Raw genomic sequence first — 19448 nt, 5'->3', positions numbered from 1 at the left:
ATACGATCTTACCAATTCAGCTCCACTTTCCAAAAGATACGGTGACCGTTTAGGTACGAAAAAGCGCTATTTCGTTTTTTCAATGGTTTTTTTCAAATTATCTATTATTTGTGGTGGTACACAAGTATTAAAAATCGTTATATTTATGGATATTTCAGCCGTCTCTGAACCGATTTTGATCAAACAAAGATGATTTTGTCATTTAAATTGTATGTTCTTTCAAATTTGACACTCAGTCTTTCATTATCTCACAAGAATTTTTTTTGTGTGTAGTGCCCTCTGCAACAGAACTCAACTATCCCTTTAAACCCAAATTTATTTAACAGGGCTAAATGCTGTTTCAGTAACAGAACATACAGGTATTTATCGTTGAAGTGCTTAGTGACAACTTGTTTTAATCACCTGCTGTGAGTTAATGCACTTAACATCGATGCAAATTTACGGGGGCTCTTTTGGCCATTTCAGGGGCAAATTTGCCCTTAGCCCCATGTATTTTTTTTTACTGCAATCAATTGCTGGAAAGCTGGACACAACTCAAACATTACTCAATTTTGCTTTAGACTCAAACAATGTACTGCTTAAATTTACAGTATTAAATGACACTTGTATACTGAAGAAAACAAGTTTACGACGAAAAAGCGCTATTTCGTTTTTTCAATGGTTTTTTTCAAATTATCTATTATTTGTGGTGGTACACAAGTATTAAAAATCGTTATATTTATGGATATTTCAGCCGTCTCTGAACCGATTTTGATCAAACAAAGATGATTTTGTCATTTAAATTGTATGTTCTTTCAAATTTGACACTCAGTCTTTCATTATCTCACAAGAATTTTTTTTGTGTGTAGTGCCCTCTGCAACAGAACTCAGCTATCCCTTTAAACCCAAATTTATTTAACAGGGCTAAATGCTGTTTCATTAACAGAACATACAGGTATTTATTGTTGAAGTGCTTAGTGACAACTTGTTTTAATCACCTGCTGTGAGTTAATGCACTTAACATTGTACAAGATATACACATAACTATGTGTATTACTGGTACTTATATTAAGGAAATTTGGGAACTAGAAGTTTGCACGAGTGCTAGTCAAGCCTAGTTCCATTCTTTGGCAAGATCTTCTTTTGAATATATGCACATAAACTAATATGTTTTGAATTTACATGTTACAAGGCTTAAAAGGTCTGAAACATGGAATGCCATTCACTTGAAAATTTGACGGTTGATCGTAAACTAAATCTTAAGTAGAACAATGTACAATCGATGAGGGAAAAAAATAATATTTATTTTTTGGGGGCTACTTTTCAAGCTTGCCTGCATAAAAATAACACTCTAAAATTTGTTTTGCATTGAACTCGATGCAAATTTACGGGGGCTCTTTTCTGATTTTCGGGGGCTCTTTTGGGCATTTCAGGGGCAAATTTGCCCTTAGCCCCATGTATTTTTTTTTACTGCAATCAATTGCTGGAAAGCTGGACACAACTCAAACATTACTCAATTTTGCTTTAGACTCAAACAATGTACTGCTTAAATTTACAGTATTAAATGACACTTGTATACTGAAGAAAACAAGTTTAGGTCTATATCTGATCTGACCCTAAGGGGAATTGACTTTGTTACAGTTTTAGAATATATATATATATATTGCTAATTTCATGGATGCTTCTTTTTTCTCTCAAAAAATATAACAATGAACTATTTCATAATGAAGTCATCCTTTTCCTATAATGATTATGGCTTTTCAGGAGATTGTTTTCCCAGAGGTACTGTATGAGGAGGTGATTGAGGTGAAGGAGAGAATGATTCTCCAACAAGACAAATGTGGTCTACCCGTCCAAGACAGTGCACACACCTTCACAAGTAGCACCTCAGAAAAGGTAAACTTATTCACCCTGTTTGCTTTAATAGTAATAAACAGAACGAGCAGGAATATCAGTATCCAAGCAACAATAAATAATGTAGATGTTAAAAAACATTAGGTTGACAGTGACTGAAATTTAAAAATCTAAATTGTAGTGAAGTTTGCACAACTTAAAGTGGAAGAGTTACCGGTAGGCTAAATAACAAAAATAACATGTTTCTCGTCCGGACTTTTAAAAAAAAGGAGGAGGCAGGGCATTACTATTTACTATTTTTTTCAAAGATGGCTGCTTTGCTAATTAGGCCTTTAAAAAAAGATGTTGTATTGCCAAAACATGGGTCGGTCGGTCAGATTTTTTTTTTTTAATCTTTTTTTGTTGTTCTCCCTCCCTTTTTGTCATTTGGCCTTATTTTATGTTTCCATCTAATTAAAAACAAAAAAAATGTCCACCTTTTAAAACAACAAAACAAATTTTGGTTTGTCAAAAACCATTTCATTGCACGTGTCATTAGATGGGTACCAGTAGGAAGGAATTCCTTGAATGCTTACAACCCAACATCATGTTGAATCCATGACAGGTGAAGTAAAGGGTCTTTATTGAACCTACATGTGGAATAAACAGTGACATTGTTATGTTATGAATTAGAAAGTAGAAACTTGAGTATTTTGTTTAACTATTGAGTGTTAAATTATATTAACTTAACTCTATTTATCTATCCACAAATCTTATTAAGTTGATAGAGTGGGATCCTGTGGACAAAGTATCACTCAGGGCAGACTTGCAGAAACTACTGGATAAGGGTATCAGAAGCCTGGCTGTGGTTCTCATGCACTCCTACATGTAAGAGCAAACATATCAACATTATTTTTTCCTTTCAAGCTTAACTACTGCAGTTGTCAACATGCATAAAGAATAAAGAAATACTTGTTGATGAGCACTAAGTATTCTACTTTCAAATTCAGTTAGACCTGGCTCTGGGTTTAACATCATATTTAACAAAGGAAAACTAAAAACCTCAATATATAGTTTCCTTTGTTAAAGGTACTACATGTATGTCCCATTTGCAGGCCAAAACAAATTAAAAGGTTAAATTCCAATGGCATTCGAAACATAGTACTAATTTAGAACTACCCTCAAAACAAAAGGGCCTAAAAATGTCTTTTTGTGGGAAAATAAACAAACGTTAGTTGTCGAATCAAATTTGGCAAGCGTTTTCGTTTAATTAAATAGTCTGATTTTCAACCACTGTACCGAATGGTCATACGTTTTGTGCTGCGCAAAGATTCAATCAGTTCAATTTTGGCCATTACAAGAAGTGGGTTATTGATGTAGACAAATGCCCATGTACCCTTTACAGCTCATTTTATGTATGTTATTATTAAAGAAAAAAAGAAGTTAGTCAGTCACTCAATAGTGTCTGACAGTGAAGTCTAGAAAGTAAACGGGTTTCCTTGCATAATTTGAAAACTAGGACACTGCTAAAGGTCAAATTTTGACATATTCATAATTCATGCAAAGTTCTACAGAAATTGATGTTGGCTGCAAAAGGAATACACTACCTTTAAACCTGATTTTGGACGAAAGCTTAAACCCAGTGTTTGGTTTAAATTTTGATAGAATACATAAATGTGGGATCTCTATAGTACAGCTTTGACCTTAGAGTATCTTTGATTGCAGTGTTTAGCCCATACATTGTACATGAAGTTGTTTCATTTTATGATTCACCTTAAAAGTTTTATTTTAATTGAAGTCGACATGTACTTTAAGTTATACAGGTGCATAAAACTTTGCACCTTTATCAGGGCTTCACACTAACTTTTTATTACTTTTTTTTTTTTTGGGGGGGGGAGGGGTGTACGAACTGCAATTTGGGGGCCTATGATTGAGCCCTATGCAAAAAATCTGAAAATTTGGGGGGTCCGGTTTTAGATTGTGGGCTCCCATATAATGTGTCTCGGCCACTATTGGTGTCGAGCCCTGTTTGGACCCATTCGTCCTGTGTTAAAATATTATTTAAATGAGTACATAATTCATCAGCAGAAAAGATACATGTGAATGGCAGAGTGACTGGCATTTTACCTTCATTTGGTGCCTTATCAGCAGAAAACCAACATAGCAAACAAGAGTGAACTCTGCTCCCTTGTTTGTAGAGCATGATCATAGATAATCCAGGGCTCTATTAATACAAACATTAGAAGTTAGAGTCAACTATATAATTGATTGGACATATTTCGAAGTATATTGAGGGTACATGGGGCCCTATGGGGGCATTTTGATCTACTTTGAGGTCAGGTCAGCATTCAATTGGTATATTCTTATAAATTTGTTTGTTCAAACTGTCTAACAAATGGTGCATACTAAATATCATTGCTTCTGAGAAAGCAAGTATTATGATCACATAATGTACAGTTCATATATGAAGCATATTATGTCATATTGTTGGACAGTTTTTAAATAAATTTTATACTAGGGCTTCAAAAATGTATATTTATGTTTCCTTTTCTTTATCAACACTCACATAGATGTAGCACATAATCCCAGTATATATAAATGTATATTTTTTTTTACATTAGTCACAGACTAGGCCTATATTACTTTATTTTTCAACCTTGGACTAACATTTGAAGGTCATTGATTAACAGATGGTTCAAATAAATCAATGTAGATTGTAGAAAGCTAAAAAGCTAATTTACCAGTGTGCACCATACACACTATATATAGTCCGAAATACAAACCCAGATGAAAAAGATCTGTACGTGTTTCTGTAGAGTTCACACACAAAAAACTGTTACATAGTTTAATGAATGCAAGTCAGTTCTACATGTTTTTAAAGAGGCAATTCGTTTTCCATAAATAAATGTAATCAAACAGTCTTGATTGAGGAGAACACACTATTAAAAAATTATTTATCAAATACATCTTTAAAGACTTTCAATTCAATGTCTTTAAAAAAATGGTATTAAAAACAATCGTCAATTGCATCATTTTTTTGAAATGTGCAAAATTTATCTATAGGAAGTAATAAGCATTGTAGGTTATTTATTTATTCAAAAGAACAATCTACTAAAATGATGATGAGAAATAAGGCCCCCCAAAATAAATCCTTTGGTTGTCCTCCACTCCCGCTTGTCATTTTCGGCCCGCTCATATTTTTAATTTTGTTTTGTTTTTTTGGAGCAATTTTAAAAGCCTTACATACCATTTTGCAAGGATCAAAATGCTTCCCGTCGCCAGTTTGGTCTTTTCCGTACGCAATTCTGTATTTATTAACTGGCCATTTTTATTTTTCCATGTCAAAATGCTGTTCATTCAAATCAGGTTCTGAGCATTCTTAAACTCATTTTAAAAGGTGCTTTATTTTAAAGCCAAAAATACTTTATGTGTTGGTATTGATATTCATTGTGCATATGTTTAAAAAGGTGATATTAAACTACTAGTCTTTTACCATATCAAAGTGGTTTATTGACTTTGTTTGTTTAAATGCTTGACATCCCAATGATTTATGATTTATTTATTTTTTATGGAAAAAAGAAATTTAAAAAAGGGGAAAAAAAATAATTTAAAGAAAGTCACACACAAACAAAATCAACCCGCCCGCCCCTACTCCATAAAAGCAATCGAGGACAACCAAAGGATTTTTGTTGTTGGCCTAATGGTGATAAGTTTATAAGTATCATACACGGAAACAAAGATATACATTCCTTTTTTTTACGGTTCATCCTTCCAGGTTTGAAGCTCATGAGAAGGAGGTTGGAGAGTTAGCCCTGTCAATGGGTTTTACTCATGTCTCCCTTTCTGGTTCCATCATGCCCATGGTCCGCATTGTACCAAGAGGCTTTACAGGTGAGCGCTCTACCTCTTTCAAAAGTTCTTTTTTTTCCCCAAAAATGTTTATCTTCCATTTTACAAGGTCTGATGGTCACAATACATTCAATTCAATTCAATTTATTTCACATCTCTTTAAAAACACATCAAAATATAAACAAACAAATCAGTATAAATTAAACAATATAAATATAAAAACATTCATTGACATGGTACTGTGAAGGATGAAGGGTGGTGGATGCAAATTGGAAATAGATATTTACATATATATGACTAAAAACCATTAATTGAGTCAATTTGACTGAAGTCCTAAATTGTAGCAATACAACATCTTATTATCTTACAATAATTCATTTATACCACAAATGATGAATCTTTTCATTTTAATGAAAGAATCACAATTACTGCAGCGTCCACATTTCAGTTAGTGCTAAATTTAGATCTTATAAGCCTAATGTAAATTTGACGGGAACTCTAAATATGTTCTCTCTTTTATTTAGTTTGATTCAACAAAGAGCCTTCTAAACAGGATGGCATCCCATTGGTCCAAGACTCCAGGGGCCAGTTTCTCGAAATTGTCATAAAATTAATTTCGTGGACATCTCATAGAAATGTGTGTTAATTCTATAACACACGTTTCAATGGGATGTCTAAGAAGTTAAACTTAATAATAATGAACGTTATTTGTATAGCGCATATCACCAACACAAAGAAAGTCCCTATGCGCTTAGAAAAGAAGAAAAAGGGCGGAATAGAAATGAACATTTATGCCTGATACATGAAAATAATTAATTACAACAACAATAATGATACATAATTCCTATTTAGCTTACATGTAATAGGGTAATTTAGGTAATACAAATTTAAACATGAAAATTAAATAAAATAAAATTAAATATTAAATATGTACATGATACTATAACCAAAGAAGTCACTAAACAGCTGGAACAAAATTAACAATTTACAAAAAGATAGGTCTTCAACAGAGTCTTAAATGATGGTTTAGAGAAACTGCCCCCAGTAGTTCTATGTCATCTATTTAGAGCCAGCCCAGGCAGAAGGGCATTGATTCATATACTGTAGCATAGAGTTAATGCCCTTTTGGCTCCAAACAAACGATATGCAGATTCCTAAAGGCCTCGCAGTCAAGAAATGTTTTGTTAGTGTAGGATCGGTGTACCAAAGGAATAGTCAATTGTATGCAAAGTAACCCCAAACAGAACATAACCGGTAATCAGAAAAGGATTATGTTATTGTAAGACCGATAGTGCAAAGGACTTAGGATTGGTGATTGTAAAGACACCCATTTGAATCTATTGAGACATCACCAGATATGCACTTTTGTCATCTCGAAGTTCAGTTCATATCTGTAATCATATATTGCCACTTTGTCTGGGACAGCTTAATCCTTGCACACTCTAGAACTCCTGTTCATACATGATAGCATTAATTGTCTTACTGCAGCCTGTGCGGATGCCTACCTGACCCCATGCATCAAGTCGTACCTGACCAGCTTCTCTGCAGGATTCAAAGACCACCTCAAAGACACCAAGGTTCTTTTCATGCAGTCAGATGGAGGCCTCACACCAATGGACAAGTAAGTTCCCTAAACTCTTTCTGAATTCTGGCATATGAAATATTTTCTCTCTTTATATATATCTTCAAATGACTCTGTCCAAACATCAGACCCAATGCCAATGCTTATTTCTGTAGCCCTCCTGCATCTAATGTATGTTAATTATGCATTCAATATATTTGTTTAATTTCGTTTATTATCTGTATAAAATTTTATACACTTAAAATATTGTATCAAATCATATTATGTTCATGAAAATGTATGATGAAAAAAAAGGAAAAAAGATGCAGAAACCAATAAATCAAATCAAATCAAATCAAATAAAAACTTCACAAGAGTGCTGAGGTTCTCTTTGCCTTCTTCATTCCAGGTTTAATGGATCGCGAGCTATCCTGTCAGGGCCTGCTGGTGGGGTAGTTGGTTATGCTCTCACCACGTACAATAGATTCTCCAATCTACCCGTCATTGGGTTTGACATGGGAGGTAAGGTTCACAATTATAGCTGGTGGGGTAAAATGGAATGCCCTCAATTCCGTCAATATTTATTTTTTTATTTTGTATTTATTAAAATATCTTTATACAGGATAATATGTTCAGGTATCAGGTATTCTGTTTTTCAACATGGTCCTGTTAACATTAAAAAGCAATAACATATGGAATGTATAACAGAGTTTTAAAATACAATCATTTAACTGCATAAATTGACTTTAAATTAAAAAAATATTAAAAAATCAGAAAGGTAAGTATCATTAGACATAACATACAACTGTATTATACTTATAGTTAGATTTTGAAATAGGACAAATTACAATATGGTAGATATATATATTTACAAAATAAAATTAAAAATAGAACTTCTTATAAATCAATTTAAAAGTTTTAATTGTTGTATAAAGTGGGGAATGCCATTCCATCGTTTAGCACAGGAAAATTTAAAGGCTTCTTTGAAAATTGAGAGGTGGACTTCAGGTGGGACTACATTGAGGCTATCATTATGTCAATCACAAAACATTTTGATATCATTACAAAGCTGTGGAGGGGCTAGACCATGTATACATTTAAACATTTGTGTGGCAAAAGGGGATCCAACTTGCATGTACCTGTCAGTGGATTTGACATGGGAGGTTAGGGTTCATTAACTTCATTTAAATGATTTAAATCTCTTGAATATTCAGTGATACACCATGATTAATGTGCTTAGCAATCTAGGGTGCCATTACAAGAAGTTATTTTGAGATCTGAATATACCCTTTGGTTACCAAGCCTGAGATAACTTGGAGCCAAGTACAAATATATGCTTAATGCGCACACAAATGTCTCCAACAGATTAAATGTCTTCATACACATTGTAATAGTGAATGAAGTCGTAAATTTTGTTTTGACTCAAATTTAGTGTTGTATTGTAGATTGATTGCTAATATTCGGAAATGCACAATATACCGTGTATTAGGAATATAACAAAAGATCTTGAAAGAATGCATGACTTCTTTTAAGTAGTCAACTTGGCTACCTGTCTTTCCCTACAAAAACGTGTTTTAGTGACTACCTGCATAAAAAGACCGCATTTTCTGTTTCCATTGAATATTATTTCTCACTGGAACATATATCTCAAGGAACCTGTACATAAGCTCACCTGCCTACATATGAAGAAAACTTTACTTGTCACCCCTGAGCTGTTTCCATAACAGGTTTCACTGCATAAGCAAAACAAAGTTTTAATTGCTGTGCATCTCTGGATAATTTGTTACAACCTATTGTTATCTAGTGAGACGAAACTCAGTTATTGCTTTGTAATTTTGATACACTTCGTTGTATGTATTTACTGTTCCCTTTTCCAATTAATATTGATAATTGTATGCTATCGATTTTTTTTCTTCTTCTCTTTTCCCCATTATTTAAGTATTTTTTTATGTGTATAAACGTGCAATGTCCTCAGTATCATCATGATTTCAATTGTTAACAGTCTGTATCTGGCAATGTATCGTGTGTCATTTATAACATGGACCTTGTGGCAGATATTTAGCCATGTGCTAAACAAGTTATCCAATATATTCTACTACATGCTAATGGCAGGAAGGAAACCATTGTTTGTTTATGTTTCAGGTACATCAACCGATGTGAGCCGGTATGCTGGGGAGTATGAACATGTGTTTGAGACTACAACAGCTGGTGTGACTATACAAGCACCCCAGGTACATGTACATTTCATGGCTTATTCTGGTCAATAGACCTGGGACCTGCTTCACAAAATTTGTCATCAGTGACAAATGATAGTTTTTGTGATAAGCTAGTGAAATCTCTGCTTCTGATTGGTTATCAGCAGATTTGTCATTGATTTTTGTCATTTGTCATTGAAAAATGGCTTTGTGAAACGGGTCCCTGGGTCCATCTTCATAAACCCTTACTAAGCCTTGTTGTCAACTATATTTACTATAGCCGATGTAATATACTGTTGCATTAACATATTCAAATATATGGATGTTTCTTTCCTGGGGACCTAGTAACGAGTCATCCATTAACCATTTATTAATGAATGAGCTACTATACTTGGAATCCAGTCTGCATACATTAGTTGTTGCTATGTCAGGCAAGCCTTCAGGTTTTCAAGAACAACCTTTGTTTAAAGAGTATGCATAAAATGTTAGTTTACCGGCTTATTAATTGACAACCAGCTAATTAGTAAGTTTTTATGAATACGGGCCCCGGCTAGTAATTTATTTCAACTTCTGCATGTTTCTCTCCAGAAGCCATGGTCACCAACTATTTGATTCACCATCTTTGCATAATGGCCACTCAATGAATGGAATTATTCACCTTGCATACTTTACAGTGTCATTTTTGCTTTGTTGGTCAAATTTCTGGCAAGCTTTTCAGTTGTCAATAGAACCTTGTGTTAAAAAAGTATGCATGAAGTTAGGTCTATTACCCAATTAAATGCCCACTGGACAAAGCTCATCATCCTAATAAGTCATCAGCAAAGAAATTGTCAATGTTTGATTCGTATTTACACATACACACCATGATTTAGCTTTTGATATCACTGCAGTTAGTGATGTAACCCATTGAAATGATTCACTAGGTAACCCCCCCCCCCTACACACACACACATACACATTCTCAAACTTGCTCATTAACTTTTCAATCTCGTAAGATATACCCTGACCATAATATCAGTTTTCAACCAATCGCGAAGAGCACACAGCAGAATTAATGAATGGGCATGACGTAGTCCCAAACTTTCTCACACAGACTTGGTAGATTAAAGTACGCACACACAAGTTTGAGCAGCCCATCGCACCACATACAGCCGAGTACCGTACCGGCATAGAGTGAGAAGGTTGATTGATTTTAAGACAGTGGTACGGTGCGAGTGTAATGCATGGTGATTAAAATACCAAGTGCATATTCCAATTGTTTACAAGGGTTACAAAAGAGTAAGAGACTTTTGAAAAATGAGAACTTTCCCACTTGCTGTTGCGAGAAGTGGAATCACAGAGTGATTGTTGCAAGCGCTGCTACATAATAAGCTGTGTATAGCATGCTTAGTGAGTGTGGCATAGGAGGGGGAGTGGCCAAGCAAATGGCATTGGCGATCGAGATGGCGCAAGAATAATTTTATGCTGATATTATCGCGCTCCGTTCGTATGTTCGTGTGTTGATAAATTTGTGATAATATGCAATTTGCAAAAATTAAACCCTTACCGAAAAAAGAGCTTATACAGTAATCATACAGAGGATATGTCAATCAATCCATCTAAAATATACCAAGGGCCTTCATCTTGCAATTTTCAATAGAAATCAGACATTTTATTGAGAACTTGATTTAGCTTGAACATTTTTTTGTTGTTGAAATAGTACAAAATCCTTTTGGAAAAAAAAATATATTCATAAATTTTCAAAAGTAAGCCAGAGTCCTGGTTAAAACCCCATAAGTGTATATTAGAAACAAATGATTTATGTTGTAAATTGAAAATGATTTCATCTCCTCTCGTCATACATTTTTCAGTAGTACAATTTTCCTTTGTTTGTGTAATCATTGCATGATTGCCATATTTCCAGCTTATAATTTGACATCATATTGTTCCTTTCTCACGGCACCTCCCATCTCTCTGCTCACATGCACTATCAGCTTGATATCAACACAGTAGCTGCGGGAGGAGGCTCAAGGCTGTTCTTCCGCTCTGGGATGTTTGTTGTTGGACCGGAGTCAGCTGGTGCCCACCCTGGTCCAACATGCTACAGAAAAGGTCAGTGCTTCAAACTGCCCCTCAGTGGTATATCATGTTTACTATTCACCATGTAATGAAGTTTTCATGTATATGTATGTATTTTTTTGTTATGCAGGGCCCCCAGTATAACAGTATTTTAACTACTGATGGGGCTACCCTGTTGAAATAAAACGAAATACATAAATAAATAAATAGGTGTAGTTCCTTGGGTCAAGTGGGTTTAGCTTCACGTTTTCTATTGATGATTTAAAACTGGTGTAAGGGTACAGACCTTCTTCTAAACACCAAAAAGACAAAAATAATGGTTTTCGATAGAGATTGTGATAACACTGACTTCACGGTAGCTGGAAATAAGATTGAAGTAGTAAATCGGTTTGAGTACTTGGGTTCAATTATCACTAACAAAGGAGGGAGCACCACAGAGATAAGAAGGATGGCAATGGCAAGATCAACAGTACAGAATATGTCCCACATCTGGAAGAGCCAAGGCCTATCTCTCAGTCTGAAGGTTCGTCTGCTTCAAGCAACTTCTTTCTCTATTGCTACTTACGGAAGTGAGTCCTGGGCCATGACAAAGAATTACAGAAAGAGAGCCTTTGAAATGTGGTGCTACAGGAGGCTGTTGCAGGTGTCATGGAAAGATAAAAAGACAAATGTGTGGGTCCTGGAAAAGATTGGAACAGACTTGAACATCAGAAGGGGAATCATGGAAAGAAAACTTAACTATTTTGGGCACATTGTTAGGAAATCTGAAGGTATTGAGAAGCAAATACTGCAAGGAGCAGTCGAAGGAAAACGGGGTAGAGGTCGTCCACCAATATCTTGGACTGATGATATCAAGAAAGTGTCTGGACAAGGAATTAAAGGTGCAACACAAATGGCAGGTTAAAGAGTTGCATGGCGTGCTCTCGTGAAGTTATTTTCCCACCTTAAGACGTTTTCAAGCCCCCCTTATTCTAGGGAAGTTCTAAATTAGTATCATCTTTCGAATGCCATTGGAATTTAACTTTTTCATTTTTTGGCCTGCAAATGGGACATAGTACCTTTAATGAGGAAGATTTTTAGCGCCTATATCCATATTAAAGTACCTTTTTTCTTACAGGTGGACCTTTGAGTGTGACGGATGCCAACTTGTTCCTAGGACGTCTTCTACCAGAATACTTTCCAAAGATCTTTGGTAAAGAGGAGAATCAACCTCTTGATAAGGATGCGTCTATGCAAGCCTTTATGGAACTAACAGCTCAGGTGATTAGGCCGGTTCCCCTTGATGATCATTCAAGAAGAACCTTCTAAACTTCAACTATAACTCATTGAATATATACATATAGGTGTACACAAGAGAGCTCATGGACAGGCGCGGATCCAGGATTTCTTAGGGAGAGGCCCAAATTTGTAATCAATTTGAAATTTAGTGTGCTGAAATTTAAAAATCGTGCTGGTCGATATTTGGCTCAGTGGGGGGGGGGGGGGGGGGGTACTAATTTTTCTTTTTTTTTTTTTGCCCCCGCAAATTTAAAAATCGCGTCGGCCGATATATTATGTTCAGTGGGGGGGGGGGGATGGCACTCAACACCCCCCCCCCCCCCCCTCCTTGAAAAAACAAAAAAAGGTTAATTTCTGGTCACAACTTTCTTTTTAACCGGGGGGGGGGGGCATTTTTTAATTTGTTTGGCCAGGGGGGGGGGGGGGCAAGGCCCACTTGCCCCCCCCCCCTCCCTGGATCTGCGCCTACTCATGGAAAGGTTGGATCTGGAAAAAACTTTGGTGGAGGTGGTAAAGAGAAGTAGATTGAGATGGAATGGTCATGTGTTGAGAAGAGAAGATGATAAACCTGTGAAAAGAGTGTGGGATCTGGAAGTGGATGGCATGGAAAGATATGGTGAAGAAAGAAAGCAAGTGAGGTTGGTGTGAATGAGGAGGATGCTCGAGACAAAGAAGAAGAGGGAGGGAGTGTGATTGGAGCACAAAGTGAAAGGTCATTAACCCCTTGTAAGAGGCAAAATGCTGACTCTAATATTAAAGTGATGATGATGATAATTTGCATTCATGACTGATAGCTGAATGTAATTGAATTGAAGATATACATACATTGCGGGTAATCTCCTACACAAACCGAATTACTCACTGGACTAAACGCTATGTCTAACTCTAATGCCTATTAAACTTAACCGATTTGCAACCATATTTCTAGCCCTGTACCTATGACAAAATCAAAGCAAAAGCATTTATTGGTTTGACTTGTAAAAACCTGGGTTTGGCATAATTCAAGCAAATGCTTTATAAATGGCAGTCACAACTGTATGTTGTACTAAATTTCCTTTGAAAATATTTATTTATTTATAGTTTTCTTATTTTCTTATTTGATTCAATTTTTGGATAAATGATAATGACTCACCGCATATAAGAATAGAAACATGAAGAAGGGGGCATACAATATATGTCTTTGAGCACAAGATGCTTTTATTTTTAGGTGAATGAGTTTTTAGCGGGTCAAGAGGGAAACAGCAGAACTGACCCTATGACCTCAGATGAAGTTGCTATGGGGTTCATTCGTGTTGCTAACGAAGCTATGTGCCGTCCAATCAGAGCCCTTACACAGGTAAGACTCCATGTATTTTCTCTCATTTTCTGTCTTTCAAAGTATTGAACTGTGATGTATGCGCCATTTAGCATATAGACCTGGGCTGGTGTTCAATTCAATACTTAGAATAAGTAAGAAATTTACTAAGTAAATTGCTAAGCTACAAACTTTACTTATCTTGTATTCAAATCGCATTTTGACTTTTACAATTAACGTATCGCAATAAATGCGAACTTATATAATTGTGCGCAGGTTACAATACTGCGTAATAGAAAAAAGCATATGCCTGCCAATCAAGGCCTCCAAATAATTGGCTTAGTCTGGTAAGCAGCTGTCTTAAATTAAGGGTAAAAAGGCTTACCGGTAGCCAAAAGTTTGAACTGAGTATGCTTGGTAAGTATTTTATCTAAGCCGAATACTAAATAAAAAGCTTAAATTTTGTACTTAAGTATGGAATTGAATACCGGCCCTGAGCCCTGTATTATAAAGAGTTGCAATTAATATTGGGATTGATCCTTCAGTGGCTTCCAAACTCTTATCTCTTTAGTCCAGAGCCCGGCCCCTCCACTCATTGTTATTTAGGGTACGCATATGCCTGTTCCCTCCTTTTGAAAACACCCCCTAAGTCCGGTGTGTAAAGTCTGTTTTGTGTATGTACGAGCTGAAGTGGGGGGGGGGGCGGGGTCCAGAGTTGCAATGGACATCAAGCTGTAATCGATTTCAATGAATTCCCAGCTAATTATTTGACGGGACCCAGCAATTCCCTATTGTATGATGGCGGCTACACATTAGGCTTCAATGCCTTAGCAGCAATCAAGAACTTTCAGGCATATAAATGCATGGGACAGCCTTATCTTGTGCTGTTCGCTGTTTACTGTGATATGAATCATTTTGGTTGAACATACTAATTGGTACAGAGTAATAAATGAATGAGCAGTGTAGGGCACCCTGGGGTGTCTGTGAATTCCTAATTGGGTCCCATATATCTGATGGGGATGGAAGATGATGCTTCCAGATGTAGATAAATGTATTTGATTGATAACTAACCAATAACAGAAATTGCTCAATCACATTTGTGTTTGCACTTGTATCTTCTTATCTCCTTCATTGTGTATGTCTTGTGTTGTTGTGTAATTCCATATCCCATAACTAGGCCAAAGGTCATGACACATCCCATCATGTGCTAGCCTGTTTTGGGGGCGCTGGAGGTCAGCACGCTTGTGCAATAGCCCGATCTCTGGGTATGTCAACGGTCTTTATACACAGGTATGCACTGCATGGAGTGAACCCCTGAAGGGTTCCAATAGATCTATGTTGATAGGTATTTACAAAGGTATGTCATCAGTTTCTTAGCATTGAAAGCAAAGGTACATGTATGCTTTATGAATGCTAGAAGGGTGTGGTAACATATCATATTCACAAAATGCTGTCTGTTTTGTCAAAGCCTACCCGTACTTTGGATACGTATAGTAAGATAATTTTTTAATTTTTTACAGGTACCTTTTATCTATCCATATCGTAAGAATATTAGGTTTTGTTGTTTTTTATGGGGTTGACACAACATATTTCACAGGAACATGTCATCTGATTAATAAATGGAAGAATTGTTTTTGGTGGCTTTCTCAACTTTGAAAATGTTTAATGAAAAAAACAAAGTGTAAAAGGAGACTGTAATAGATTTTTATTCAGATTGCATTACATGTATTGTATTGTATTGTATTTATTAAACTTCATTGATGTACATGTATATGTGCATTTAACTGCTCTTATAAATGAAGAAAACAAATTGTAAAATTGTAAACTTAATATCTTCACAATTAGTTATTCACTGCTTGCCTGCAACCTCAGTTAAATGCCCTCCATGTTTCAAGCTGATAAAATATCATATTGTTTGGTGGTTCAATTTCTGTGTTTTTCTTAATCATAACAAAAATAATGACAATAATATATACAGTGTAAGATAATAGAAACTCCTAAGATGTTTGAAAACAAAATTGTAAGGCATAGTCCCAAAAGTATACACCATTCACAAAAGTCAAATACATTACAGAATAAGAACAAAACAAAAAGCAAACAAGGGGGGTGTTCACAAAGATCCTAAGTTGAACTTAACTCTAGGTTGGACAATGGAGAGCCATTTGTAGCCTTAAAATAAAATGTGTTCAAAAGCAAAAAATCAATTATTTTAGACTTTTTATCAATTCCACATCAAGAACATGAAATCTCCTTGATAATAGAATATATGAATGATGATTTGAATCAACATTTTATGCCTTTTAAAATAACTTTTAACAAATATTTTCATAGATGCTAATGGCTTTTCATAAATGTTAAGTCCAACTTAGAGGTAAGTTCAACTTAGGATCTTTGTGAAACACCCCCAAGATCTACACATTCTAGCATCTAGGATGTGCAAGCAGGCCCAAAGCATTGCTGGCAGTGAGATCCTAGAGAATCGTAGAGGAAAGAAGATGTTTCATAGGTAGGTATTGGTCAGTCCGTACTGCCTGTCAGTCCTCTGCTTAGCTTGTACAGTGCATGCTGTAGTGACTATTGCCTTGGAACCAATTTCTCACACAAACCAACAGCTAAACTGCAACCCGAGACCCAATCTAACCCAATTTAATCAAGCCTAAAACCCAATCGCAGCCAAAGGAGTAACTCTCTATCTTTGGCTAACAACTATAAAAGAGAAGCAAATATTGCTGAGCACCATTGTTCGAATACTGCTTCCATACACCTGCTTTGACAATGGCTCTCGATTAAACAGGAATATACCATGGATTTACTTTAAAGGCATCGTTTAACAATGTTAAATCTGAGATGCACGGCCCTACGTGTTATCAGTGTCTGTGATATGGTGTAATATTGAAACCCTAAACAAATTGGGCTTCAAAATGATCAAGAAGTGACTCAAAAAAGTAAAAATCTTTGAGTGACCGGTTTTACCATACTCGTTTTCCCCAATAGACTAGTGTAAACGGTTTTCAAAATTTGTAATTCCGATCATAAATATCTTGATAATCAGACAGGCGATCGGCTTGTAAAAGTCATGGAGTTTCTGAATGACCTAAAGGTTTACAATTATCATTGCAGCATGAGTTAAATCCAGGATTTTGTTTCAGAATCTGAGACAAAGTTAACGGATCTCTTTAAATATCGCAAAGCAATCTATGATCTGTGCCATGGGTAGGCCATCTACATTTACATTGGTAAAAACATCAAGAAAGTACTACATAATAAACAATAACTGGCAAAAGTACTGTAAAGTTGTATCTTGAGTGCAAAAATAATTGTGTGGTAGTAAAAGCAACAACCCGATGGCATAACCGCACCGATTCTGCATTTCTATTGCAATTTTATTGACTCTAAATGATTTAGGAAATGTAAAGATCATTACTTCACAATTATCATGTTTAGTAATTGTCTCTGTAGTGCTCTTCAATGTTTTGGTAGTCATCTTGATCCTATTTTGTCTGGTATAATTTGTGGCTTGTTTACCAGTTTAATCTGCATCTGCAAAGAAATGGATTTGATATTGCACTGCTTTAGAATGCTACTGAAATTAAAAAAAAAACAAAAAAACAGCGCACAATGATGTGGATTGAGATAATGAGCTTTGCAAGATGGCAATGGTAATTGTGAGGATGTGAATTCTGGAAAGTTTATGAAACCGATAGGACCATATTTTCAAATATGATTTTCATGTAGTTGGAACTAATGGAAGAGATGGTTTTGCGAATCTTTATTACAAGTATGAGCCTTGCCTTTGTCCTTTTTTATTTTAACATGTATGTTCTTTCCTATTTTTATTTGACTTATGATTTTGTCCCAAATGGAAACCCTGTGTCCTTTTGTTTTAATACTTTCATACAGCTAATTTAGGAGGCAAGAGTCTAATATTGCGTAATCACGACTTGATTATTAGCTTTTCTGTTTATCCTTCCTTTTCTACCAATCTACCATGTGTCTATCTCCTCTAGGTCTTATGTTTATTAGACCCCGTTCTCACTCACTTCGTTGGAGCGCTCTGGAGCGCTCTAACTAAGACCCACTCCTCAGGAGCGGTTCTTAGGTGAGTGAGAACGCTCAAAGTGGTCCAGGAAGCGGACTTCTGGACCGCTCCAGAAGTCCACCTTCCGAGGTGGTCTTGAGGAGCGGGTCTTATTAAGAGCGCTCCAGAGCGCTCTAATGTGCAATGTGAACGGAAGGCATACTTTGAACGGAAGTGAGCTAGTGACCTTCGGTGCGAAACATGTAGTACGGTACATACGATTTGGATTCCGCGCACGAAAAAATTGACCCGCCTACCTGAGCTGCCATAGCAACAAGACCGCTTTGACTCGTGGAGCGGTTTGAGCCATAAAAACTGCTCGGAGTGTGAACGCTCGCAAACCGTTCCTCAAGACCCGTTCCTCTGGAGCGGTCTGGAGCGGTCTAACTAAGACCACTTTCAAAGTGAGTGAGAACGGGGTCTTACACTCTCCTTTTTGTCACTGTGTCTCCCTCCCCCTCCCTTGATCCCTTCTCCCCTCTCCCTCCCTCCATCACTCCCCCTCTCCTTCCCTCCCACTCCCCCTCCACCCATCACTCCTTCACTCCCCCTCTCCCTCCCTCCATCACTCCTTCACTCCCCCTCTCCTTCCCTCCCACTCTCCCTTCACCCATCCCTCCTTCAATCCCTTTCTTTCTCCTTATGGCCACACTATTAATTCACAAATTCAATCTTCTTCTTCTCTGTGCAGGTACTCAGGTATCCTCTCTGCCTATGGTATGGCCCTGGCCGATGTCGTCTATGACACACAGGAGCCCTGTGCAGATTCTTATGAGCAGGCAGCATTCAAGCATATTGATGAGAGAATAGAGGTGCTGACACAGCGCTGCATTGAGGAGCTTACCAAAGAGGGCTTTTCAAGGTATTTGCAGAAGAAACAAGAACATCTCCATTCTATCATAATAAGGCAAATTAATAATGTTATTACATCGTTGAAAATTTCAATATATCATTCAAAGAACACTTCTAGAGTCTCTAGAACTACCTGGGCTCTAAACTCCATTTTTATAGGCACAATATCCATTTTCAACTTTTTCACAAAAAAATCTGTTGCAACAAGCAAATTATAAATATATTTACTAAAGAATCCCTGTTAATACATGTACATGTGTATAGAGATAAAATAGTCTTTTAAAGAATGATTTAACAGGAATAACCCCAACAAGTCATGCAGGAAAATATGACATTAATATATTTAAGGGGGAAGTCCACGCGGATAATATCTTGGTTGTAATAAAAGCAGAAAAATGAGAGAAACATGTAAGTCAAAGTTTGAGCAGTTTCCAATTAAAAATATTTAATATGGCTTCAGTGAAACACAAA

The 19448-nt window shown here is 36.2% G+C and overlaps 1 protein-coding gene across 1 annotated transcript in view; it reads left to right on the top strand.

The window, feature by feature from the left end:
- The window catches only part of LOC589767 (5-oxoprolinase), a 44132-nt gene that overhangs the window by 7259 nt on the left and 17425 nt on the right, over window positions 1-19448 (top strand). The window contains exons 4-14 of the mRNA XM_030975256.1: window positions 1744-1875; window positions 2594-2700; window positions 5588-5703; window positions 7150-7282; window positions 7632-7744; window positions 9365-9453; window positions 11391-11508; window positions 12593-12735; window positions 13961-14089; window positions 15225-15337; window positions 18817-18987. Coding sequence (XP_030831116.1) covers window positions 1744-1875; window positions 2594-2700; window positions 5588-5703; window positions 7150-7282; window positions 7632-7744; window positions 9365-9453; window positions 11391-11508; window positions 12593-12735; window positions 13961-14089; window positions 15225-15337; window positions 18817-18987 — 1364 coding nt within the window. The remainder of the gene's footprint in view (window positions 1-1743; window positions 1876-2593; window positions 2701-5587; window positions 5704-7149; window positions 7283-7631; window positions 7745-9364; window positions 9454-11390; window positions 11509-12592; window positions 12736-13960; window positions 14090-15224; window positions 15338-18816; window positions 18988-19448) is intronic.

The sequence above is a fragment of the Strongylocentrotus purpuratus genome, unplaced genomic scaffold (assembly GCF_000002235.5).
Source record: "Strongylocentrotus purpuratus isolate Spur 01 unplaced genomic scaffold, Spur_5.0 spur5_scaffold_8, whole genome shotgun sequence".
Lineage (NCBI taxonomy): Eukaryota > Metazoa > Echinodermata > Echinoidea > Camarodonta > Strongylocentrotidae > Strongylocentrotus > Strongylocentrotus purpuratus.
This window is presented reverse-complemented; position numbering and strand designations above follow the sequence as displayed.